Source organism: Galendromus occidentalis, unplaced genomic scaffold, assembly GCF_000255335.2.
Source record: "Galendromus occidentalis unplaced genomic scaffold, Mocc_1.1 scf7180000077527, whole genome shotgun sequence".
Taxonomy (NCBI): Eukaryota; Metazoa; Arthropoda; class Arachnida; order Mesostigmata; family Phytoseiidae; genus Galendromus; species Galendromus occidentalis.
This window is the reverse complement of record NW_003805515.1, coordinates 906,567-932,057: the sequence shown is the minus strand read 5'-3', so window position 1 is coordinate 932,057 and position 25,491 is coordinate 906,567. Positions and strand designations below refer to the sequence as shown.

At 50.7% G+C, this 25,491-nt stretch overlaps 5 protein-coding genes and 1 non-coding gene across 6 annotated transcripts in view; 2 read left to right on the top strand and 4 right to left on the bottom strand.

Annotated features, from left to right (window-relative positions):
* Positions 1–1,043, bottom strand: part of LOC100897219 (integrin alpha-PS1) — a 51,297-nt gene extending 50,254 nt beyond the window's left edge. The window contains exon 1 of the mRNA XM_003748091.2: positions 700–1,043. Coding sequence (XP_003748139.1) covers positions 700–896 — 197 coding nt within the window. The 5' untranslated portion in view covers positions 897–1,043. The remainder of the gene's footprint in view (positions 1–699) is intronic.
* Positions 1,044–1,161: 118 nt separating this feature from the next.
* On the top strand, positions 1,162–5,616 carry LOC100909325 (zinc finger protein 555). The gene is made up of 8 exons (XM_029112777.1): positions 1,162–1,327; positions 1,741–1,952; positions 2,646–3,849; positions 3,989–4,269; positions 4,375–4,593; positions 4,736–4,855; positions 4,964–5,167; positions 5,325–5,616. The coding sequence occupies exons 2-8, from the start codon at positions 1,816–1,818 to the stop codon at positions 5,614–5,616; spliced, it is 2,457 nt and encodes an 818-aa protein (XP_028968610.1). The 5' UTR covers positions 1,162–1,327; positions 1,741–1,815.
* Positions 5,617–5,798: 182 nt separating this feature from the next.
* LOC100909183 (tigger transposable element-derived protein 6) lies at positions 5,799–8,855 on the bottom strand. The gene is made up of 9 exons (XM_018641263.2): positions 8,791–8,855; positions 8,346–8,608; positions 7,961–8,252; positions 7,564–7,804; positions 7,168–7,409; positions 6,850–7,048; positions 6,536–6,736; positions 6,216–6,426; positions 5,799–6,115 (listed from the first exon to the last, which is right to left on the bottom strand). Exons 1-9 carry the CDS (start codon positions 8,853–8,855, stop codon positions 5,898–5,900), a joined length of 1,932 nt encoding a protein of 643 aa, XP_018496779.2. The 3' UTR covers positions 5,799–5,897.
* Positions 8,856–9,872: 1,017 nt separating this feature from the next.
* LOC100907964 (beta-catenin-like protein 1) lies at positions 9,873–12,646 on the bottom strand. The gene is made up of 9 exons (XM_029112801.1): positions 12,460–12,646; positions 11,983–12,257; positions 11,687–11,894; positions 11,242–11,589; positions 11,000–11,113; positions 10,702–10,918; positions 10,388–10,569; positions 10,122–10,308; positions 9,873–10,030 (listed from the first exon to the last, which is right to left on the bottom strand). Exons 1-9 carry the CDS (start codon positions 12,487–12,489, stop codon positions 9,945–9,947), a joined length of 1,647 nt encoding a protein of 548 aa, XP_028968634.1. The 5' UTR covers positions 12,490–12,646; the 3' UTR covers positions 9,873–9,944.
* A 100-nt stretch (positions 12,647–12,746) lies between these two features.
* On the top strand, positions 12,747–15,171 carry LOC100909039 (uncharacterized). Its single transcript, XR_003777133.1, has 3 exons — positions 12,747–12,913; positions 13,543–14,750; positions 14,897–15,171. It is a non-coding gene; the product is annotated as an uncharacterized LOC100909039 (transcript).
* Positions 15,172–22,794: 7,623 nt separating this feature from the next.
* Positions 22,795–25,491, bottom strand: part of Usp14 (ubiquitin specific protease 14) — a 4,345-nt gene continuing 1,648 nt past the window's right edge. Inside the window, exons 2-7 of the mRNA XM_018641290.1 lie at positions 24,880–25,013; positions 23,910–24,680; positions 23,508–23,766; positions 23,322–23,381; positions 23,070–23,221; positions 22,795–22,979 (exon numbers count right to left, since the gene is read on the bottom strand). Coding sequence (XP_018496806.1) covers positions 22,899–22,979; positions 23,070–23,221; positions 23,322–23,381; positions 23,508–23,766; positions 23,910–24,680; positions 24,880–25,011 — 1,455 coding nt within the window. The 5' untranslated portion in view covers positions 25,012–25,013 and the 3' untranslated portion in view covers positions 22,795–22,898. The remainder of the gene's footprint in view (positions 22,980–23,069; positions 23,222–23,321; positions 23,382–23,507; positions 23,767–23,909; positions 24,681–24,879; positions 25,014–25,491) is intronic.

Sequence of the window (25,491 nt, the reverse complement as noted above, 5' to 3'; positions counted from 1 at the left end):
TCTAGAAGTCCCGGAGAGCCGGCCGATATTTCGAGGAAATGCATATCACTCGAGAATGAGCCAGAAAGGCCCATGCGACTGGAGATCTACTTACATACAATATACACTTTACATCTGGTTGATGGAGTTTCGTTTTATGCAGGTTTTTCTACAAGTCTACCCCCATCAATCAGGAGCCGATTTTCACCCGTCATCTGCGCATGAATCTCTCCCACGCTCCGCGGGATTTTTCTGTCAGCTCGAGGAACAGATATCGAGACTAGCGAATAATCGGGAAATCCGAGGAGGCTGACGAAGGGGATAATGAACTTCGACGTCGGCATTGATCGTCCGAGCTTCGGGGAAAATCTTGAGGGAACAACGATAGGCGAGCAAGGAGAATTGCAGGTTTTTCTTTATTTAGCCACCGGCTCAACCGGGAACTAATCAAAAGAGAAACGCTGGCCACTCAAGAGTTATCAGTTACAACATCGCTGTAAAAGTTCTTTGTTGAGCTGAGCATTCGCTCGGTCGGTGCGAATGTCAATAATTAATTCTCGAATGGGCAGTGGACTAATAAAAAAGTAGCCACATGTCACTTGATAGCCTGCTTGAAGGGGAATTATTTGAATTTCTTCCGGCGCGAAACCTCGGCAGCTGACTCCTCTTGACATCTCACAGCCGCGACTATCTATGTATGTTCTCTCGACTCGCGCCTACCTTGGTTTTCGGTCTCGGTTGCGATTGTCACTCGAGTTGTTGATGATCATGTGCGCGGCGACGGAGTATCCAAAGTACGAGCCTTCTTGATCCTCGTATATGAGAGGTAACCGAGGTTCTAGATTAAAAGCATAGCAACTTTCGTCGAGAGCTGCGAGCACCAAACTCAACGTGAGCGACACCTCTGCCCACCACATTTTTATTTTCACTTTAAGCTGTTGTCAGTTATCCACACGCCGTCCACGAACAGCTTATGAAGCACGCTCGTTTGATCGGAGCACGTCAACTCAACTGCATGACATTGGCCGGTCGGGAGATGCTCACGCGCGAACAGTCAGTTCCACTCTGCCTCCTCTTCCCATCTCGCTCAGCGCGCTTCTAGCGCTCCAGCATTGCTCGACAGAGGGCGCTGGCTTTGTTTTCGGGACAGCCAGCGCGCTCTGGCGGCGTTCGAATTCGCTTACTTTTTTGGTGTTTGTGTGGTGTGTGAATCCACCGATTTTGTCGTGATTCCGTCGTAGAATGTCATGATCCGCTCCTTACATGGCTGCAATGATGACAGGAATGGACTACGAGAAATCGTTGTCGAATAGTTGAGCTCCGGGAACCGGATTAGTCGCTGTTTGAGGTACGAATCTTCAAATGGAACGTCCACGAATTACCTTGGCGAGGGAGGTCTTGATTCACTATAGTATACTGGGGATGACAACTCCGAGTTTTCCCTACGATATGGCGTGAACAGCTGCTCCGCCCACTTCCTGGAAAGAAATTTTGAAAATGAAAAGCAAACAACGACTCGGAATCGTTTCGAGACAAAGTCGGACCGTATATTTTGCTCATAACCCACCGATATGACTTCGGTGGGTATTAGCCGACGCCACGAGTTGCCTTCCCGGGCTCAGAGTAATTACCTCCCATCGTAAGGGTTCTTCTTCTCGGGAGAGACTGAGATATGTGATGGCACGGGGAACAACAAGGAACAGTCGATCGATCCATCAATCGATCAGTCGTTCATTGAGTCATACAAGACAAACCCTTCAGGATGACATGGCCGGCGTGAATTAATTTGAATACGAAGAAGAAACGGGTGGTCGACCAACGAGGGACAGACCAAAAATGGAGGTTGTCAATGAATGGACAACGACCGACATCGAGCTGAAGACGGATACGGCCGCAGTTCTCGAATGCCTTCAAAGATCGATGGCGGATGAAGAGGATGATGACTTCATCCTGTACAGTCATCCCTCCAACAGGTAATCTTTCGACTGTTTCTCCCCTCGGATGATACATGATGAATGATGACATACTTTCCCTCTGATTAGATCGTATGGGGTTCGCTTGGAAGAATCGGGTCGGAAGAAGACATGACTGGGTGAAGGATCTGAAGCCCGGAATCTGTCATTTTTTCGGGATGATCCCGAAAGGGGTACGCGGCTTACGAAACTCGTACGAACTTCGCCCACCTGCTCTCGGGGCTTGGCTTGATATGAGCGCCCGAGATCAGATCCGATTCTCGAATTCGGTGTGTGTTGAAGTTCTGAACTGGGATCCAGAAAGGCCGGGATGCATTCCCCGATCCGAGTACTCTCTTATAAGGCAAAGTAGCTGATCCGAATATTCACTCAGCTGTCGTATCTGGATCTCTGGAAGATTCCGTGTGGGCGTCGGAGCCCTAGCCATGTGATGACTTTCTTCTCCACCAAGTACTCACTCGACTCGGCAAGCGGAAACTTGAATTCGGGATCCGTACATTCATGGAAGTCGAAAACATCGACGCTGTGACTGTTCTATATTTGTCGCGTGTCGTGGATATCGGGCCTTTCGCAATCCCACTTTTAGAGCTGCTGCTCCGTCTCGGAGAGCAAATGATCCGTCAGCGTCGCTTGATAACGTCCTCATATTTGGCTGTGAGTTCCAGATGTGAACATTTTTTCCTTCGTTCACAGTGAGCTAGTATCGAGCCTTCCGCCGGTCTCTGAACTCAAAGCTGATCTGTCTACCTATTATGCCGATCGAGGCCGCGCCAACGATATCCCGTTCGAGGAACGGGCACCGGATATCTACGGGGCATCTGGACAGTATGAGAACTCGACCGCCTATGGTTTCACCGCCGCCGCTTCGCAATTCACAACGTTGACGAACGCTTCGAGCAATAATAACGCCGTCAGCGTCAGCAACAATGTTGGGCTGCAGTCCCAGTCGAACGAATCGGGCCCGCTCACCTATCAGCCGCAGTATTACGCGGATCCTCCACCGTACAACAATTATCAGGGTTCGGGAGATTGCTATCGAGATGCGTACACACCATCGGGACGACAATCGACATCCTTCATTCCCTCCGATCTGCAGCAAGTCACCCCCACCATTCAAGATCTCGGGGCGTCGATACCACCGACGCCTCAGACCCAGGTCCCAGTATCCGTTGCTCCGATTTCCAATCTCGCCTCGTCAAGCATCGCATACTCGAACTCAAGAAACGTTTTCGCGCCCCAACAACGCCAGCAGCAGCAGCAGCAACAACGTCAGCAACAGCCGAACCTTCAAGATATCGGAGGCGGGCTCGGCAACTTCGTTGAGAAGCAGGTTCCTTCAGTGAACACCGCGAGTTATAGCCAGCAAGAAATGAGCAACCTGTGCGACACTGTTCGAGGTTGCTCCACGATCCCTCCCACTCAGCAAACGTACTCGCAGACAAGCTATCCGCATCAGACGCAAGTCCAAGACATCACCTACCAATGCGGCACTTCTCGGAGCACCTTCGACGCTTATCAAGAGTGTCAATACAACACCTATCAAAACAGTAATTCGTACTGCTCTCAGGATGCGACAAGCTCGAGCATGCAAGCGGCAACGAGTGCTACGCAGATGCTGCACGACGCGCTCGAATACATAGCGCCAGAAGTCGTGACGGAGCACCGAGATAGTTTATTCAATCCCATTTCGGCGTTGACGAACACACTCCTGGAGAATAATTTTGATGTTCAGCCCGGTGACGGTTATGGCTATCGGTATGAAGAGGGTGTTCAGGAGAGCGACGCACAAGGAGTCCCACGCCAGGAAACAAGAAAGAGAGACATTCCCAAACTTCTAGAAATTATCAAAGTCTACCGATGCAAGGCGTGCGGCTTCAGGAGCAGTGATAAGCTCAAGGTGAGTAGCGGAATAATTCATTATTGTCCAGCTGCAAGTTCGGCGGCGCCATGTTGTCGACTCCGACCGAGAGAATCATCGATCATCAGATCGAGAGTAACAATCTGAGCTCACGATGCCCGAATCTGTCCTTTTACAGGCTCTCCGTCATGCGATAGAGTCACACAGCCGACCGAAACTGAACCGCAAAGCCCGCTATGCTTGCGGCTCTTGTCATAATCATTATGCCACGTTGGAAGCTTGTGGTAAACATATCGGCAAGAAACACTCGGGCTTGAATACCGCGGTTCTGAAAGACGGCAAGCTGTTCAAAGAAGTCCTTGTGGAACCCAAACGACGATCGAGAGTGAGACCGGATGAGAGCTCAGCTCAAAAGATTGCTTGGAAAAGAAAACTCAAACGAGATCAAGGCCACCTTGTGTAAGTCTCACATTCCGAAATGATTACGTCCGAAGTCTCTAGACGAGCCCCGAATTTCGGCGAAGAGCGCTCCCAGATTTACCAGCGTGAGACTTTCCCTCCCAGATGTCAGTTCCGAGGCTGTGGTCATAGGTTCCGGGCTGAAGACACTCACCGTTATCATCTACGATGTCACTTGGCGCATCCTTCGGAAGAGGAACGCTTTCGGTGCCCCCTTCCGAATTGCAAACAGGGATCGAAGCTGTGGCCAACGCTAGCAAATCATCTCTGGAACGCGCATCACATGGACATTGAATTGCAATCTTGCAATCGTTGTGATTTCAAGTGAGTTCGTCGATGAAATCGAGGGGTTGAGAATAGCTCCAAATCTAGCGGCGTCCGACCCCATGAAGGACAGATCATATCCCTTCGTGGTGGGGGGAGAAATTCCCCACACGGGTAGAAGATCACATTCGTTCTCTTCCAGAACATATAGTCTTTCGAATCTGGAGAAGGTCCACAAGCTCGTGCACAGCGAAGAGAAGCAGTTCGACTGTGATGAGTGCCAGTCGAAATTCCGTACGATAAAACAGCTGAGAAATCACCAGTGAGTCCCTCAGAGTGATTTGTATTCTGCATGGCATACTACGTGCGGCTCATCTATGGGATTTCTCGAAGCTCCACTCCGACAATTATCAGAATCTACTTCTTCAAGGTACTACTCTCATTCGGAGACGACGCAGACCGAAGAGTACCGCAAGTCTCGCATGGCTTGCTGTCCGCAATGTGGTCGAGAAATCCTCAAAAAGAATCTAGGATCTCATCTCAGGAAAGTGCATCAACGCCAAATTCCGGAGAAATCCTGTCCTCACTGTGATTTTAAAACGACAGTCGTATCTCAGCTCAGAGCACACATAAAGTGAGTCGAAACTCGGGGCTGGGGGTAGACCGTAGACGGCTCCGTGTGAAATGAGAAGGATCTCTCTGATTGCCCATGAGGAGAGACCCCATGGGGGCATTCGATAATGATAATGAAAATATTAATAATGATGATTATTCATGAACCTTGTTCACAGGTTTCACATTGGTGTACGTGCCATGTTCTGTTGTGAGCAATGCGGTTTCCTTACGGCGGATCACAACGTGCATCGGAAGCATTTGGCGCAGCATACGGGCGAGAAGCCATACAAATGCAGATGGTGTTCTTACGCGTCCATCCAAGCATCGACGTACAAACAGCACGTGAAGAAATTGCACCCGGAAAAGGCTGCAGAGCTCATTCTGCGCTGCCCACGATGTACATTCGAGACCATTAGTGAAGCTCGCCTCAAGCAGCACGATGTGAAATGTCTTCCTCCTGATCGTTGAGGCAGGATAAATATCTACAATATCTGTATCGAATTAATAAGAATCAAATGTTTTCGGAGCCCGTCATGGAGCTCGCTGATATGTTTCTATTTATTGTGCGTTCAAGTCGACGTTCATCCATCAATAATAATTATTTTAGATGTCATAATGAACCCTGTCTCGTGTTTTTTTTGGAACTGCTCGGCTGTAGTCAAAATAAGTTCTTCTCGATCTCATCGTCGAATGTTTTGGGCGATAGCAGCCTCGCAGCGCCAAAGGCACTACGACGAATGCCGTTCTTCCTAGAGGAGGGTGAGATATTTTTCGGCGACCACCCGCGCCGCGCTGCGATCTTCGGCAGCGCAACGAGCGTTGAAGAGAATCTCCTGCAGTTCGAAATCGTTGAATTTCAGAGCGAACTGCTGCAATCTCCGAAGTTCCATCAGCGCTCCCTGGTACGAGTTTATGGCAGGGGCCTGCATCAACACCTCCTCGCCATTCGTGATGCCGAATAGATTACCTGAATGGGAACAGGAGGTGAATTCCCGTACGCGGACTCGGGAAAGAATCAGGGGTGGTGTGAGGGTCCGTGCTAGATTCACCCCTCAGGGTTTGCTCACCGTAGTCGTCCGTAATGCCGCTGTTGGTCGGGTATCCATAAGTTTGCTGTTGCATATCGATGCTGTAGCCTTCCTCGACTGCTTTTTCCAGATCGATGTAGTCCTTAGCGACGTCTGCGCAATTCTCGCCCGAATACACTCCAACTAATCTTTGCAACTCCCGCATCTCTTCGGCGACCTCTGTTTCACGGGAAGGATTGTCGAAGGAATTCTGGGGGAGACTCATGCTTTCAGTCCTCGACGATCTAGGCGCTGTTTATCACGTTATCCATGCACTGATGGCTCGGGACGACTCTCTGAAATCTCTCGCTCACACATACCTGCAGATACACAGGGAATCCAGCTTTCCAGAACGCTTTCCGTATCGTGGCATCTTGTATGTTTTCGTGCCACACTCGCGAGATGTACATGAGAGCGTCGATGAGCGATATAGCTTGGGGACCTCCATTGGCGATCATGTTTCTCATCGCGAGGATCCGATAGCTGAGTTTGAATCGATGGAATACGCCTTGTCGCATCGGCTGGAAATTCATCGATGATTTTTTAGTTCCTCCAGCTCCGCCAATGCGGGTCTGCTGAATGAGTCCGCTCTATTTCACGGGGTTCTATGAAATTCGAGAAATCTTGGTCTAACCTGCGACACGGCTGTACTTTGCTGCCAATGCACAAGCTTCACGTTAGCGAAATGCTTCCCCATTATGTATACTGCTTGTTGAGGCAGGAGCAAGAAGAGGACTATGCAACGGTTCTCACGCCTCATTCTATCACTCAAGTTCCGAATGTACTCCTCCAAGCACTCCGGGGGGATTTCACAGCCACTCGTATGGCTCCGACTGCGGACGAACCTCGGAGTTAGCCTCATGAAACACTTCGGGTCGGAGATGAAAATTATTCGCGGACAATTCTCGTGGATAATTCCATTCGAAGTCCTTCGATCATCCCACGGACTCACCGGAATACAATCCTCATGTTGGTCACCACTTGGGAGAGAAGTTGCGCATTCCCAACTACCAAAGGGAACTCTTTTTCGCCCGTCGCAGACGCGCACAATAAGACTGAGAATTTCGGTCCCGGAGGATAGAGAGCATCGCCTAGGGATGTCTTTATGCAACGAGGAGTAGCCTGGTAGTAGATGGTGGTCACATCGAGGCAGTAGATGTTTGCTTCTGAATAATCGCGAATGTGGGACTGGAGCTGAAACAGGAGAATTGCTTCGCCGTGTCATTCAGTCGTGTAGCGCCTTCAAAACTGGCAGTCTCCTCTCGATTCCTCTCCGATCGTTTCTCCTCTCGAGGTCTCCCTTGTCAATTTTCGCGAGAATGAAGATCCACAGAGATTAAACACAAACCTGTTGCGCCCATAGTCGTTGCATCGAAAGAATATCCCCATCTGGCACGGTGAGCTCCGCGTTGTCTTTGGCGTTTCTACTTTTCGGAATGACGATACCGTGTCTTCTACGGAAACATTCAAGCCATCCGTTAGAGGCTTTGAACGCCCGACGACCAAGAGCGTCAGCCACGACCTTTGCGTGCTCCTTGAGCTGTGTACCCGTGACGAACATGTTTTTCGAACGAGCATCGACGTACCACCTGCAAATGCGACCGTTGACGTAGATCGGAATCAGTCGGGTCCTAGCAGCAGATACCCTCTCATCGAGCGCCTTCAGTTTCGATTTTTCCCGGAAGCCAAATGAGCACTGCGATGAGCGAACAGCTTTCCCGGACCTCAGGGAGGTCAGTCCTCACCGATGTACGATCTCGTCGATCCCTTCATTGCCGGTCTGCCGTGTTTTCCTCTTCGATTGCTTGTCGTGTTCGGTCTTAGCTTGTGCGAATTCCTCCTTGATGGTGTTCCTTTGCTTCAAGATTGCATAGACCTGCGTCTTGCCGATGTTGAAAAGTTCCATCAGATCTCTCGCCTTGACTTTGTCCTCCTCGAACATCCTGATGACCTCACGCTTCTGCTCCAGAGTTAGGAGGCGATGAGGCTCTTTACGACTGTTCTTGTCGCGACCGGATTCCTCATCGGGTTGACTTTCTGTGGCGAATATGTGTCAGTGAGCTAGAATGTGAGCTAGTGAGTAGAGAGAAAATCAAGTCGGGCATCGAATACTCCGAATGAGATGTCAACCTTCAGCTTCTTCTTCCTCTGCTTCGACAACACGGAGATGATGCCTCGTTTCCACCTCCGAGTTCTGAGTGATGATCTGATGATGGATAGGATTGTGGGGATCAGTCGATTGAGTTTGAGCCGGATGGAGGTGGACTGCGCGATACGCTGGAGGCTGAGCACAGGCACCCTGGGGTGTATACATAGGTTGGAGATTGTCCGGAGTCACCATAATAATGCGTGCGGGCGCTCGCGATGGGCCTGGTTGACACTCCATCTGGCGACTGGTGATCGAAATGAAAATGCGTGTCGCGAACAAGCTCCTGAACTTGATTACACCGATTCTGTTCCTCCTCTCATCCGCAGATAAATCCGGAAACCGACCTAAAGTTCGGCTTGTCGGAGTAGCATCGACTTGTGAATTGCGAATCAAATAAGGGGCAAATCTGATCAGCGATATCTCCACTCCCACCTGTCATTGTTTTGCTTCATGTAATTCCACACGCTCAGGTACGGTCGGTCTTCCTTCATTTTCTCTCATGAGTAGCCCGCCAAGGCACCTCTACAGAACGAAATTCCACCAAGCGAAAACCTCTGATGGCTGAACTGGTAACCGGCAACCCTGGTGGTAGATACAGCACCTCATCTGAGCCTTTTGCAGTCGGCGCGGCGCGCTCCTTGACAGAACACCGAAGGTATCGCGAAAAAAGGCCTGTGCGAATTGGACCGGTCCTTATTTGTTTGACTTCTGGATTTCATGCGTGAATATATACGGATATTTCAATCGTCGGAGGGCCCGGTCATCAGCGCTCGAATTCAGTGCTTTGATGCTTTCCAAGCCATCTCAGCCGTCAAGTACCGGCGAGCAGCGGACTCGAGCTCTGGCTCTGTTCTCAGTCGAGAGGAACTGAACCGAGCTTTAGAGAAAAGACATCCATCAAGTGATGTGATGTGTGTCTTCGCTGGCAGAGCTGGCGTGTGAGCGCAGGCGATCAACAGAGGCGCCTTGATGAGAGTCTGTTGTTTTTCCTCTGAGCGGATTCGGGAAAAGGGGGCGCGGATGGGGCTTGAGGAGCCTTGCCACCGGATATTGAGCCGAATAAAATTCGACTCCCTCTGTGGTTCTGCGGCCGCCTATGTTTCACCGCTGATTGCCTATCACGTCGCGCAGGCTGGTCTCCCTGGGGGTTGAGCCGTGGGCATAGGGTAGTAGAAGGAAACAGGGTAGGTCTGAAGGGAAAGGAGGGCTCTGGGGGAAATCCACCGCATCTTCCGGGAGCATCCCGTGGCTGAACCCCCTAATCTGTTTCGACGTGAGACATCTCAATCAGAGTCAATCTTCTTTTTTCGCCATCAGTGGCTTCACCTGCGATGATTCATTCCGCTTCGGCGACATGATCACCTACCGCTATTCTTTCGAAGAGATTCCTCCGTTAGCCTAGCGAACACGATGCTTCTGCCACTCGAGCCGCCGAAACACCGAGAGCTAAGATTAAGAACGTCGCCCCCCCCCCTACCCCGCTTCAAGAAAGAGAGCCTCAGAGATGATTCATTCACTCAGAGATTTTTTTTGCTTTTTACACGGAGTCGTCAGTGTCGCTCGTCCTGGCATGCTACTCCTTAGAATCGATCAACGAGTTGCATGATGCGGTCGTGGTTGGCCTTGCGTGTTTCCTCGTTGTCGAAGCCTAGGTTTCCGGCGTATTCTGCGAGGGAAAGGACAAAATATCGTAATTCCACCGTAGGTCTAATGAGGGAACGCGCCTCTTCTGGAACCCCATGGACAAGAAAACTCACCGCGCATTATCTGCCGGATTTGCGTGACACTGCCGCCGCGCATGTTCAGCACTTGTAGAACCTTCTTCTTGATCGATTCCGGACCAGTTGCGCAGATATCGACGATTATATAATCGACCATTTGGAGAGCGAACAAGCCTCTATCTAGGCGTTCGATGTAAATTTCATCTTCATTGTAGTCTTCCGACTGAAAATAGAGCCGTGAGTTCGCAATGCCTGCAGCGGAGACGAGCCGTCAGAAATGAACTCGGATATGATCCACTTACATCGATCCTTTCGATTTCGATTTCGCGGTCTGCCTGTTGCACTTTATCGAAATACTTGAAATGGAGCTCCATGATTCTGTCGACCTTCTCGTGTTCGCATTCGACGAATTTGTTCAGCAATCGTTCTAGCTGAGGAGGTCGGCAGTTTTTCAGCAAAGAGCAGATGATGGAGCAGGCGTGTTCTGTTGGGAAGAACCTCTCTCAGGTTAATACTATAATGACGGCTATCGAATAATTGCGAGGAGCGAGACATCAATCGCTGACTCCGCGCCCGACTGAGCGGATTGGGCGAATAAGTTGATCCGTATACGCACCCTCGTGTTCCTCGGGTGTATAACTCTTGTTCTTCTTCTTTTTTGGTGTATACATGAACATCGGGAACAGAATCCTCAATCCGAGTATGTCCACGAATTTGTTGCAATTCTCCACGCCCTCAGGACCCTGGAGAGCATATTCGAGCGTTTTCAGAGCACCGTAACGGGACTGACGTTTCTCTTTCAGTAGAAGATTCATCAGTTGGAGACCTTCACTCTGAAAGGGGAGAATAGATGATTTTAGAGAGCTTCTCGATAGATCGATGGTCGAGCTTCCATCGGCCCTTCAAGAGCTCACCTTCAAAAATCTATCCCTGTTGGCCGGCAGTAGGAGGGCAGAACAGAGAATATCGAAAAGATTCTCCATCATCTCGAACTCCTCCGAGTTCCCCGGATCATGACGGCGGAAGTGCTGGTTGGAATGAAAAAAAATGGTTCAATGAGTTCCCGGAGTTGAATGGTTCTCGCTGCGGCTCGCGAGCCCGTGTCGAGAAAGCGAGATGTATCCACGATTAGGAGCTGCCACAATTCTCAAATCACCGAGAGCTGTTGAAGAAGTATGTCGATTCCGTCGATCTCCCCGAGCATTTTCCGATTGGGCTCGCAATCCTGCAGGAGAATCGCGAGGATTTCCGACGCGTATAGTTTGTTTGTGTCGAAAGGCAGTTTCGCTCGTAGTCGTTTCAGAAGGTACGCCATCAAGCCTTCTTGAGCGGCATTCACAGCGTATTCCGGTCGGAACTCGATGATATGTTCTACCACAGCCAGCGAATTGTGCACACCTTCAGACTCTTCTTTGTTGTGCTCGTTGAGGCGCTGCATATTTTCCACTAGTTGAGAAACAATCCGTTTCTCTATGAGACAGTCAATCAACGCCAGGGCTCCCTCCTGGAAAAAGACAGCGCGGAATTTAGACCCCGCGAGCCCACCGCTCAGGAAGACTCATGTCCTTCTACTCCATGACCATGACGGAAGCTCTGCGCACCTCGCTTTCGTGCAGGGTGTCAACGTCGGTCATTTCTTGCAAGAGATCCACCGCCGCATTGGCTATATCGGAATTCTCGTGTCCCAGGAGACCAAGAATCGATTCCACCGTGTTCAGCTCCACGAGAGTCGGGTAGACTTCGGGATGAGTTGCCACCAGGTGCATTTCCTGAATCGACTCGTTGAGCTCGATCTCAGCGTCCATGAACCTGGAATTCGATTCAGTTCCTGATTCGAGACTCGATCGAGTCACTCCATGAATCTCCAGGTGAGTAAGACCGAGCTCAATCGACCTACTTCACCGGCTGTTCGGGGAATTTGATGCGAAGCTCACGGTTCTTCAGACTCCGACGCTCGAAGCGGAGTATCATTTTCTTCAAAGTCTGTTCCGTGAGCTCGGGAGTGAGCTCAGCGTCCGGAAGATCCGGGATGCCGTCCTCGGCATTTCCGTCATCGTCTTCTTCTTCGACATCACGTTGTCGCGACGTCGAAGGACCACCGTTCGCGGCTTTCAAGCGCTTTCTCGGTCGTTCAGATTTGCTGTTCTCTTCGCGGCGGGGTTCTGTGACCGGCTGGAGTATACGTTTAGTTTTCAGAAGGCCGTTGTTGTTCTGACGCAGAGAGTTTCTCTAGGATTGATCATTTTCTCCATCCGCGTCGAGCCCGCTCCAGGTCTTGCCCGATGCATCATAAGGCAGCGCATACCCTCACGATGGATACGGAAGCGGAACCGAGCTTCCGCGGCTAATGAGAGGAAAGCAGCGGAATAGATACCTTGTAATCCAGAATTTCGACAACGTCCATTTTCTCTCCGAGGAGAAAACACTCTCTCGACTATCGACTGGATGAGGCCGACCGGGCGCTACCGAGATACGACACAATAAAATTCTCGACTTAATATCAGCGTAGCACAAATTAGCGTCACATCGGCATTTTTCCGCTCATCGTTCTATCGCTCCTCGAACCACACCGCTGTCGTTTCGCCTGCCATCGACAACACTCCGATCCCACACACGCGCGATTCCACGGGGATGTGTCGAATCCGGCAAATATTTGTCGCGGTAGCGGGGAGTCCAAACAACGTCGGCACTAGTGAATGGAGTTCTCGGAGTTTCTCGTTCTCGTGAGTCAAGTTTGACGAAGGTTTCCGGAGAACCTGTTGGAATGCTGTGACATCTCCACATCAGCTCTTCCAGGATGTCATCAGCTGCCACGGCGAGGCCAATCAGTGAGTTTCCACTCCGATTCATACACCTTCAAAAGGTGATACTGTGAAACCATGCACCTGAGCAAGCCCCCAGGTGTGTTGTCGGGGCTCGCAGAGCTACGGCGAATTATTGTTCAATTCGAAAGTCAAGGAACAGAGTACGTTTCCCTAGAGTGGAAACTTTCCCCTAGAACCGTCAATTCTGAAAAAGATTCTGATCCCATCATAATCTGGACTTCCTCCGGATTCCTAGCAGGTGGAATCTATCATTCATCAATCTTAACATTTCCTTCTGAGGAAATCGAAAATTTTCCTCCACCACGTCTCGTTGGCTCCCAACTCATAGCCGAATATTCGGAACACACCGAGGTGTTCCCTGAACACTCCGCGTATACAGAAGCCTTTGGACGTAAACCGATCAGCCCGTCTCAACGGTCGCTCGACGGAACGGACGAACGTGTTGTCGGCTCCGCGCGGTCTATCGATGATCGCGTAGCACTCGCGGAGGCAGTGGAAAGGAAAACTTCTCCAGAATACGCTCCAGATGCCCGCCCCATGTTTTTTTGGGAGGAATGATACTCTAATGCAGACGGAGAGTCAGACTTTTGCGTCTTCGGTATTTTCCTCATCATTGGCCCGATTTTCTACAGGTCGCGTTTCCCTGAGACGATCGTCGCTCCGGTATGACTTACGACGGCGCGTTCTTGTGTCGAACCTGAGTCGAGCTGTCAGCCCTCTGACGGAAATCAAATCTGTTCTGCCCTCGAAGTCATCTGTCACTGCCCCTTTAGATCTCCTCAAAGATATTCCAACGGTCGGTAGACCCAAACAGCAATGTATACCGTCTCAGAGCACGTCATCAACACCGCAGCAAACCCCAGAGAAGAAGATTTTCCGCGTAGATCCAGCAATACTGTCGCGGAATCCAATCGTTCACACACCTCAGAAAGCTCCCGCGAAACGGAGGCTCAGCGAGCCGAACAGGCCAACGATGTCTCTCCATCTCCTGCGGGAAGATTATAGACCGCCGACGAAGAAGGACTGTCCCAGGGATTCGGTGATTTTCAACCCGAGTGCAGTAACGGAGGTCCGACCTGGAACATCTGGTGAAGAATTCCAATACGATAGCCCACCGGCGAGGCCAGTGCCATTGCCACGAAAATCTAAGATGGCGATTTTACCCAATTCACGCCCTTCGACGCGACCTCAGTCTTCGACTAGCGCCAACTCGGATGAATCAGAAGATCCGATATACGCAAAAATTGAAAATTGTCGAACGGGTAGCAGAGAGGATTTGCCAAAGCTCGGCTATACTGGCAATATGACACTGCGATCCAAACCGCTGAACGATTCTCTCCATGTTCGTTTTTTGGATGAATGCGCTGATCGCAGGAGACGAAACAGCCTGCCGACGAATTCTGGAATCCTTCGTTTGAGACCGCGTTTCTCCTCGACCTCTGGAGAGTGCAGAGCGAAGAAAAGCCTCTTGTTCTCAGACAGCGTAGATAATACTAAGACGCCGGCGGGACTCACTGTGAAGAACATACACGCGGAGAAAGAAGTGACCTCCCTGGCCGATATGATAAGCGGAGCCGTAACTCCCCCCGCGAGGCGGCTTCTCCGTCGTCCCTCCCTCGCATCCTCAATCAGGGCGGGAATTGTCCGAAAAACTGGCTCGTCGTCGAGAGTAAGAAACTGAAGAAGGACGAGGTCGATAAATCCTACGGATTCGCGTGTAGAATGCGTCCGACGCTCAGAGTTCTCAACAACGGGACGCCCCCGCAGCTGTTGCCAAACAAGGAATCCCGGAGAGATCCCGCCTCCGGTGAAACTCCGCAGAAAGTCACAACGAGTGAAGGTAAACGAAATCGGCTCAAAACTGAGCCAATCGATCCCTATCAGAACGAGCGCATACCACTAGAAGTCTCTCGACTGCATGCTTTTTTAGATCAATTTAGGCGGGAGCGATCCTGGATATTCAGCAAAGACCGAATTCGATTGCAGCAGTCGCGGCGCCGCCTCGGCCACCTCCAAGGATCAGTCCACTGAGGAGTCCGAACCCGACCACTCAACAGAAGACAACCCCATGTAAAGAAATCGCGGTCCAAACTTCGTTCGTCGTCCACGGAGCTGTTGATTGTCCCCAATCGAAAGGTTCGGCGAAGAAGCGACGAAGATCCATGGAGATCATTGCTGAAGTCGGTGCCAAGGTCAGACGCCGGAGCAGCATCCTGAAAGACAAGCTGTACCGTTCCCTCGATATCACGCCGAGCAAATGAGAGCAATATCTTTCGCCATCGAGAGCGTCCAATCTATGGTCATGTAAGAAGGTACTGCCCGATCCGCATTGCTGGATTCGATAATTCTCAAGTGCCAAAGAATAATTTGCGCAACGTACCCGAGCGTTCCCCCGAATTTCTTCGCCGAAATACGCCTGGGGAAACTCGGCTACGTATGTGGATGCATCGACGCGTTTTGTGAGAGAGGAACGGATGAGAACACTGCCGTGAGACGGGGACCTGTCGATGTCTAAAGCAATATGTACCGTTCGTTAAGCATTGAATAAAGTTTCGTGCACATTTCCAGCCGTGAAAGAGCTTTCGTCCAGCTTTCGGCTCCGTATTGAGGAGCGACTTCACTGGCGATCGCTGGACCTCGATCGCTTGGCAGGCAGGCATTCGGAACCCAAAATGTTCGCCAATGAACAAGCTTGAGCAATGAGGTTCAAGGGAATGGAGTCCCAGGCCGACTTCAATCCGTAGTTTGCCGATTCTTTGCTCTAACAGACGTGGCGTCTCCGCCGAGGTCAGACGTCTCGAGTCTCGATCGAGGCTTGTTGCACCGATTCATGGTTGTCCGGGAGTCCGTCGGTAGGCACCTAGGGATCGACAGCTCGAAGTTCGAGTTGTACAACTGAGGGACTGCGCATCTCTATTCAGCGTCTCATCCGTAGTCGTTTGGCCCCTTCCCGGTTTTTCGGGTTGAATCGGCAGCGATCTATACAGTGTCTTCGTGAGGGGAAGGGCGGAGGACCTGGCAGTCGCTTTCCGAACGGAGACCACAACGCGAGAGGAGACGGACCTAGTTATTTTTTCAGGTTAACAACGTTCCTCTGAGTGAGACGGAGCACATATAGCGTTCCGGACGCAGAGCTCAAAGGACTTTGGAAGGTCGACTTGCGAAAGATCGATCGCGTCGATCGAGTCTCTATCTGGGAGAGAGTTATACTGGCATACGCATGACGCTAAATCGACGGTTCGCTCGGAAGTTATTATGTAGCCCGGACGATTCGGTCAAGGGGGACTGCTCACTGTGGGAGCTCGGAGCTCACTGAATCTCTAGAACTCGACTCGACGGTGGAGGAATGTCGGTCAATCGACCTGGGGGTCCTTAGTTTTATGCAAGAGCGCCGCCCTGTTCGGAGAACTGACGAGATACATATTCAATGTGTGAAATTCATTATTTATGTGTGTGTTCGTTCCAGAGTTATATGCAGCGTGGTAATCCACCGGGGCTGGGGAACTCCTTTCCTCCACTCTCGTTCACGGCGGAGGAGCGCTTGACGCCTTGTCTCTCTCTTGGCTTAGGAATATTGCGCCGGACTTCTGTCCCGTGCTCGACCTTGGTTGGCTACTCTCCTGTCAAGAATAGAGAGAAATGTCTCGACGTGAGGAGATACGACGGTTGTCTTGGCACATCTAGAACTCTAGAGCTTGAAGTTTGGCGTGAAGATTGATCGGGTCTTTTGCATGCGGAACTCCCCAACACACATATCGAAAGTTGCATCGTCCTAACCGGAGGATCTGTTGCTCGAGTTGATCGCGAAGCAACCGAAAATATCTTTCCCATTTTCCCGACGATCTCGTCCATCCGAAATTTGCCGTACAGTACTCGCTGGAGGAACTCTTGTTTGAACTTCCGATTGATGAATGCCAGAAGATAGAAGTAGCCCGAGTGTTTGATCATGTAGGAGACCGATGCAATTATTTTGTAGGTTCTCTGAGTGACGCCAGACGGAGCTGAAAATAGGTCGAATGATTGACTTCCTCCAGTCTACGGCCTTCCCATAGACTCGAATTGTGCCTCATTGCCGGTGAATGCCTAGAGCAGACGAAGCCCTAAGCTCGCACTCACAGATTCCCCCGTGGATCCAACGCAAAACTTGTGGCAAGCTCCCGAAAAATAGAAGATCGCATACGATGTAGATGACTGGCAACATCAGGAGGGACATGGTCAATCGATTCTCTTCGCTCCGCCGTTTCAACGCCGTTTTCTCTTGGCCTTCCGACAAGACCTTCTTCCGCGCTTCGCGGTTAGCCCGGTGTACCTGGAGTTCAGAAGCGCTCGATGTGATTATCCCCGACGTGATCAGGCTCGGCGGGACCGCAAACGTACGAAAAATATTGAGAGGCCCATTCGCGCTGAAACCTCATGCTGGAAATCATTGGAAAATCGGAATCCGCAATGCAGTCCCACCTCTATCACGATCAGAACACTGAACACTGCTAGAACAATGGTGGCGAGAACTCGCAAGCCCAATCTGAAGGTCAGGTGAATGTCCAAGAAAAGACCCGGCCAGCCCGGGCGGACCGAGGCTGCTACACATTTGACGATTCGCACGTATTCCTTGTACTTTAGAGCGTAGATTTCCGGGAAGACCGACTTCACGTTGCCGGGAGCCAGGACAAGCTCACCTGGAACATTGTTAATCGAGCGCTCAGATATTAATCTGCCGGAGCGAGTCGCGCTCTCATTCTGGTTTCGGTCTATTCCAACGTACCTACCTAGAGCGACAGAGACACTGAACATTGCCGTTACTTCTCGCAGACTTCCTCCCTATGGGGGTTGTCTTACTCACAAGTGTCATTTACATGGAGAGCCCGACCAGAGAAACGGTCTCGACGACTTGAGCCTTCGCTGTCGACCGATGATACGTCCTGGTTCTGAAAAAGGACTCGTGGGTTACGAAGAATATCTTACGCTATTCAGGGACGTCATTACTCCCAAACCCGATACTCGCCACGAGGGTAACATTGACGTCGCTCGATGTGAACCTAAGGATTGTTCGATTCAAGGTGGCCTGGGATAGAGCAAAAGTTTCGTGGGTGAGGATACGCGGCAATTCGCAGACTTGACGGCGACAGTCCGAAAGATGAAGCGAACGATTCCCTCGCGCGAGTTCAGGGGCAAACTCCGATTGGAAGGACTCGGAAAGACATTCCGAATCCGTCGCATTATATCGGTCAGTATTTGAGAGCACTCCCGAGCGGCACAGAATTCGGCTGCTGGAGCGAGTCTGCGAAACGAAATCATAATAGCACTGGTCGGAGGTCAATGTACACTTTTGGCATCCCCGTATCGTAAGGTGCGCGGGATCTACAGACCTCGTTGTGCCCAGTAGTACAGTGGAACTCGAAGCTTTTGATCGTCCCTGGTTTGAGGTACTCCAGATCGGGCATCTCGACTTTCATCGGTATGGGGATCATTAATGAGGAGAGACATGAGATGAGGAAAACGACGAGGCATATTCCTCTCGCTCGACTTCGAGTGCATAAGCTCCGCGTTCTCATTGGCCATCGAACGTAAACGAATCTAGTGGGACAAAGAACTCAGTAGGGGGTGTTGAGGGGAGGTCATGAGCCTTCCTCCGGATGTATCACCGATCTTACCTTTCCATCGTCATGAAGAGCGTCAAAAGTACGAGCCATGTTCGCATTAGATTGACAATAACCTGATAGCCGTACCTGCAATCACATTATTTATCAGAGCGTTCAGGATCTCTTCCGATTCGTCTCTTTGCTTTGTCGCGGAAGGATATCTAATCGCTGGGGTACCCACCAGTAGTAGAGTTGGAAGTAATAAACCGTTTGTAGGCTGAAGACGCAAGTTTCGCAGAGGACTACCGCTAGGCTCAAACGGCTCAACAGAAATATCAGATTGGCCAGTGCGATACACTTCAGGTAAACGTATGGTGAATCCTTCAGATTTCCGCAGTGGATGGTCAAAAGCATCAGGAAGTTCCCTACGATGCCGGCTACTGACAGCAGGTGCTCAAGGTAAGCGGAGGCATCGAGGTACCACGCACTGCTTGCCACAGCGCGTTCGAAACTGAATTTCAAGGAGGACTATTTTTAGCAAGCCTGGGAGGAGAAGGAAGCAATGGAAGGATGCGCAGGAACAGTGTCTGAAATCAGGCTCGATCAAGTTGTGGAGACTCCGGTGTAGATCCCGAGAGCCATTAGGGTTCCTGGACTGCCTCTCGCCCCTCTATTCATGCAGGCTCGAACCCCGATCCACGTATTCGATGTTAAGATATGCGGAACCCACCATGGAGCGTTCCTCGGAATAGGCATCTCTGCAAATGGAAACGAAAATGATTGCCAATCTTTTCTCTATGGGCTCCGAGATCCAATAAAGATATCGGGAAAAATATTTCGCAGAAACGGAGGACTCTCTGCACTTGGATTTTTTCTTCAACTCTTTACGGGGCACAGTTTCCGCTTGATATGTGCGGTCATTCGAGTTATTCGGTTGCCGGAATACTGGGGGTTTCGTGCACTAGGCCCGACGAGAAAGTAGGGTAATCGGTCACCATATCTCTGAAACCGTGGTTCGACATCAAGTTCATCAGAGCCGCCATGATGGTGCAAACGTCGCTTGTGACATGGACAGGGCTCGCTAGAAGTATTCCGACTCCAGATCGGAGCTACGTCGGTGACATGTTTGCTCGAAATCTTCATTTATTTTGGGGGGACTGGGGTTCACGACTTCGAGCCTCCGGCTCAACTCCCCCGGACTCTCGGGGAAATGAACTCGGTCGACTCTAGAATCGAACGAATTTGTCTGACTCCTTGGGTGTCTCCGCAGAGCATTCAGCGTCAACTTGAGGCTTTCACATCCGAGTGTATCCAAAACAGTAGAATCAGAGTTATCGAACACTCCGCGAACGCTCACGAGCAGGCTTGCGCAGACAATCGGGAGTGAAGCCGGCGGCCGGGTGTTGTTTTAACTAATGAGGTTTGGAGAGTATAAAATCGGTTTCCCCCACGATGATCGCACGTCGCATATGTCAATTTGGTGACGGAACTCTCGTGCACCGTTCCTCGTGTTTGTCTTCTGGAAACCCTTCGAAGTGTGCCCGGAAGTCCCAAGGGAAGGTTCACATATTAACGCCCTGTGGCTTCCCGAGACGTACGCAATCAACTCTTAATCAAGTTGAGGTCTGACCGACGGTTTAGCTCACGGGTACGCTTAGGTTCACTCACTCAAACCGATGGCTCTTCCCACGTTCTGTGAAGTCTCGGCTCTGATGAAATATCACAATAGCATTCTTCACATCGATCGCTGGCGGCGAGCATGGAGCCGATGAAGATGTTCCACTGGTGCCAGCTCGCAATGCGGTTTCCAATTTAGAGTCTCGGAAGATCGTTCGTGCTGGCGCCACCTGTTCCTTTACGCCGGTTCAGAGCGTTCCTGTGAATCTCCGCAGTTTCGGAGGCACGTGGACCGTCATACTTTTATCCCCTCCTTGGTGAAGGTCTCGGCCTCGCTTCAGAAGTCGGAACTGAGACCAAACTGATCTTCCGTGGATCAGTTCCGTCGATCGAGAAAAATTGTATTTCGTCATTGTCTTCGGGGCCTCTCCCGATCGAGAGGAGCCGATTCGCTAGGTGTGCTCGTTATATTCGCAGATCCATCTTATTCTAGTCCTTGCATCTTTGAACTCACCCAGGGAGAATGTAATGGAACATACGGTTCCACTCCACATCGCTCCGTGTCTCCCAAGAACGTCGCCCACGATCATGGACAATTGTAGGAATCGCCCCTGCGCGTGTCTGACAGCTTGCTCCGTTATGCTCCGTCCACATGAATTTCGAGTTGACGAATGCGATCGCAAAACCGAAAAATCATCGCCGTCCAACCATTTGAATCACTACGGAGATCTACGCGTTCCAGAAGCGGAAGAACTGTTTTTTCCTGGCACGTGCTTCGCGGTCGCATTCTTCCGATTAGATCGGTGACAACTCTAGGGCTCGAAAGTGAAGGAGACATGCGTCGTTCGCAAGACTGTCACGAGTCGCAGCCGACATCGCTGGGAAGCAATCGTGATATAGAGACTCGATATTCTGAAGCAGCGCATTTCGGAGAAGCGCCGAGGGACTAGAATTCGAAAAGCTGCTCTGTTTCTCTGGCTCTGTGCTCCGATGTCGACGTTTATGAGCGAGCTCATGCGTTCAGGATAGGTCGGTTCCGCCTCTCCCAAGCGCGAGTCCTGCCTCCGAAGCTGTAGAACTGGCATATCCTCGAGGACACGGCGCGGCGGGACAAAAGTGCCGATAGAAAATCTTCCCTCAGCTCAATGCATCGCTTGGGAAGTCCCTCATGGATCGGTATAAGCGGACGCAGATGACCCCGAATAACGAGAACGGCCAGAATCATTAACCTTTTCCCTACCAGGTTCGACAAATCGAGCCTTGAACCACGGACGGTGGCGCAAAGAGAAATATTTTTCATCCCGTCGCTGCTGAGCCGTCATCAGTATGCTATCACCTGCTGATCGGGGGAAACGTCTTCGATCTCGCCTGAGCGAAGCGAATATCCGCCTCCGGTGAGAGAAGAGCTCCCTACTTACCGCTGAAGTCGTGAGGATTGAATAGAGGAACGCTTTGGATGGTGGGATTTGACCGCAGAAAATTCGCCGGAACATCGAGAGGATATCCCGGGACGATATCAGAGAATCACTTCTTTTGAACCCCTCCACAAAATTTTCTATCTCTCCCATCGGGCCCATGTTGCTACTACATCAGCATCGTCAAGTAATATATGTGTGAGAACCAATGTCGGGGGAATGGAGCGCCATCACCAGTGCCATCGATCGGACAACTGAATTGAACACCAGCGCTTCGAGCAACGCAGATACGACGCCGACGTTTAAGGAGTAGAGCGTCAGCAGTTCTGGAAAAGGCACGGTAGCCGGCGAGGAACAGTTGCATTCACTTAAGACAATGGCGAAGTATAGGAGTGAATTCCGAAGCTCGATATCTGGAAAATCGCCAACGAGACAGGCGATTGAGAGCTTAAATATTCAGAGGAAATCTAGCGCTTATCAGCCCTGAGAATCCGAAGGGACAGCAACGGAGGAGTCAATTCCAGAGGCGGGCTGCCCAAATTTCACAATGAAAACGGGTACTCTTCTTGCGTGATCACCACTCGTATGCAGCAAATCGCAGACACTTCCCACCTTGCGATCGAATCTGCCTTTTGCTAGATTCGCATTACTCTCGCATAATGGAGCGCGTCGGAAGTACAGAGAGTGCTCAGTCGATCGAAGAAGACACTTTCTCCGAAAGAAAAAATTCAATGAATTTGAGAAACCCCCTCAATAGGGCAGTTCTGAGTGGAAGCTCCATGCGGAACTCGCGACTTAGATGCGACGATCACGGCAACGGGTCGGCGCCGGAGATAGAACGCCGGAGAGTAGTCGGAGCTTCCGCCCCAACGCTGCCTGGAACTTTGGATTAGGTCCATTGTGTGCTAGGCGATTGCGGAGACCAGAAAGAGATGATCAACTCCCTCGATATCATCATCTCAAGCTTCCATGTCCCGACAACCCTGAGCCCCAGAAGTCCCAGTTCGGGTCTGAGAATAATCGAGTGGTTTCACGGTACACACAGCTATGGAGTCGAACGTTCTTTGGATCACCGGAGGCAATTCCCCGGGCTGGAGTCCTTTGCCCTCCACATCGATGCTCCGGCTCGGGAGTGGTTTGAGAAAACAGTCGCCGATCAAGATGCCTACGCTCCTGGTGAAGGTCTCCATTATCTCGTCTCCCGATTGCAGTTATGTGTGGGAACTGTACCGGACAGAGATGCCCGAGGATCGTTGATTGAAGACAAGCCTCGTTCAGGCGACCGCGACGATCGATATCATTTATTTCATGACGGCTCGCATCACTTTCCGTCTCCAATCACCACATATTCTCTCATACATCTGCTACGAGATCGATTCACGACACTCCAAGAAGTCGAGGACCGTACAACAAAACGTATGCCACGTGCCAATCACCACCCCCGGAAAGTTTCATAATCTGCAAAATTGAGGAACAGACGTGAGTGACACGAGGGCGCGGAATCCTAAATTTTCGACTCATGCTCCTGCCGGGGTAAGCTGAACTCACATCGTCTTCGTGAATGGGCGTCACGGTCTCATCGTCGCATTTGAACCATTCCTTGCCGCGCCGAATCCAGCCTACGTAATGTCCGGAGGAGCTCGAACGGCCCTTGTGGGTAAGAATGGCTTGCAGTTGGTAAAATCCACTGTTGTTCGAGCCTTGAATACAAAAAATATCATGGAGAGCGCTGCAAGCCTCGGTGATCCACCCGAGATATATTCGAAATTACAGGAATCCTAGTCATCCACAGGCCTTTACCGGGATCATTGGGAAATGCGAATGGAATGTCGGGCCGGGCTTCTGCAACGTCCTTTTTTTCTCATCGCTCCGGGCTCTCTTCTCAACCTGTGAAAATCAAGTTCCGTTATCGTCCGTTGGCTAGGCAGGTGGATCCCAAGGATGGGGCGAGCTCAGCGAGTTCCAGACCCGTGGGAATGCTCGAACTAGCTTCGACAGGAATCGTACGAACCTGCTCGTCCTCCCAAACTTTGAACTTGTCACGCTGGGGTATCAAGCTCTGCTGAAGATCTTGGCTACAGAGTTCGAATACATCGAGCATCATCGGGAACTTGACGTCTTTCAGAATTTTCGCATTGACGGCCTCCTTCTCCTTGTAGAAAAATCTCACTATCGATACGGTCAAATATCCCGGGAGCCGCGAAAGTTTACTAGTTTTCTGGTAAACAGCATCCCGACCGAGAGTCTGTGAAATGAGGGAAGCTCCATGAGGACTGGATCGATGTAAGCTGAATGAGAATCGTCCTGTTTTCTCTTTAGATTATTTGTCAGTTCTCTGAATGATTGAAGAAGGACCAATGCCTCTCATTCCCCTCGCGAGCGACTTACGGGACTCATCTTCGTTATGTTTTCCTGCATGCGGAGCTTCAAACCGGCGAGTAGATACCTGACCTCGGTGCTAATGAAGCAAGATAACTGGAAGAATTCTTCCGTCGTCCGAGTTTCACACTCTGACTCGCTTTCAGAGCACTTCATGGTAACTTCCAGTTCTCCACCGAACAACATCTTCATAAAACCTTCACGTTTCCGGCAAGCTGTTTCATCAACCGTCACTGAGGGATCCACGCCGACTTTGGGCAAGTTCTGCCACAAAACACTGTCCAACACTCGAACGAGTTCCGTCCACGCTTCGTTCGCATCCTGTTGCATCGTAACGCCGTTCTCGCCTTTTTCGGCAAATTGGGGGAAGGTCCTCCGCCAGAAATCGACGAGGAAGAGGGGTTGGATGACGGCGTGTTCTTCCATGTTCCAGAAGAGGTCTCTCAGACTGCAGGTGATTTGCTGTTTGTTCGAGAGCGGTGTGATTTGAGGATCATTACTCCGGGTCTGGTAGGTCGCCAGATACTTGACCAGCTCCGGAACTGTCCGCAAACACTGGACGACTGCGTTCAGATAGCAAGTATTTCCTAGATTGTATAGACCACATGGCAATTTCAGCGCTGTGGCGAGCTGGGATGCATCCATGTCTTCCAAGAACGTTGGCTTCTCAGCTGGAGCTTGTGGTATCTCCCCTTTCGAGCCCATCATGAGAATCGTGGCGCCATCCTTTACCCTCATGCTGTCCCATGTTTCTTTCAATATCGCTCCCTTGCACATCACCTGCAATATTCGAATAATGACGATGAATATTCGACGCAACCATGATTGGGAGGAAACCGCACTCAGATTCGACCGCACAAGAATGTTTCAAGAAACATCAGATGAACATTATCGATTCGATGGATTATTTCGGTCATTCGGGTCTCGCACACTCGTCACATAAAGCGTTATGACGAAAATGACCCCTAGTTCGAATAACCTTTTGCCGGTCGGGCGTAACGCCGGTTAGCGCGAAAAGTTGAGCTTTGAAGACTTCAGGAGCTTCGTTGAGGTCCAGATCAACATCGTAGGATTCTTTACCCCATTTCACTTTCACCTTGAGTGTCGCCATGCCTGGGGAGAAAAAAATATTGATGGGAGTGATGACTGATAAGTAGAGTTCCCATTTACCCGGACATTTATCCGGGAAAAACCGGACATTTTTCGGACGGACATCGAGGCCTGAACCGGACAAAAAACCGGACGCTTGAAGTTTGATGACCAGGAGGGAATCAGGAGCGTTAGATAATGGAAGAAACCCGACTCGTCACTTTATTCATCGAAGAGGATATCGCAGTTGAATTGAATGGAAAGATGCCTTCTCAGATTTATGGGCGTTAATCTATGGCGACGATCCCAGAGAAGATTCTTGTGCATGGAGAAAGATCGCTCAACATCGGCATTCGAAACATCAGCATATTTGAAAACATCTGCATCTCTTACTGACAATCTGGATAGATACTCGAAATTCGGACCTTCTTACCGAAAATTCCGTCGGATTGGTAAGCGTAACTTTCGTGCCGGAATCACGAGCAGCATTGAGCGCTTCGAC

Coding starts and splice junctions, on each gene's coding strand:
- LOC100909325 (XM_029112777.1), top strand. CDS start 1,816: ATGGAGGTTGTCAATGAATGGACAACGACCGACATCGAGCTGAAGACG. Junction 3,850..3,988: donor GGAGCAGTGATAAGCTCAAG/GTGAGTAGCGGA, acceptor GTCCTTTTACAG/GCTCTCCGTCATGCGATAGA. Junction 4,594..4,735: donor TGCAATCGTTGTGATTTCAA/GTGAGTTCGTCG, acceptor GTTCTCTTCCAG/AACATATAGTCTTTCGAATC.
- LOC100909183 (XM_018641263.2), bottom strand. CDS start 8,855: ATGAAGGAAGACCGACCGTACCTGAGCGTGTGGAATTACATGAAGCAA. Junction 8,253..8,345: donor AGAGGAAGAAGAAGCTGAAG/GTTGACATCTCA, acceptor TATTCGCCACAG/AAAGTCAACCCGATGAGGAA. Junction 6,427..6,535: donor GATTCCCTGTGTATCTGCAG/GTATGTGTGAGC, acceptor AGTCTCCCCCAG/AATTCCTTCGACAATCCTTC.
- LOC100907964 (XM_029112801.1), bottom strand. CDS start 12,489: ATGGACGTTGTCGAAATTCTGGATTACAAG. Junction 12,258..12,459: donor TCGAAATTCTGGATTACAAG/GTATCTATTCCG, acceptor CGTATACTCCAG/CCGGTCACAGAACCCCGCCG. Junction 10,309..10,387: donor TCGAAATCGAAAGGATCGAT/GTAAGTGGATCA, acceptor CTCTATTTTCAG/TCGGAAGACTACAATGAAGA.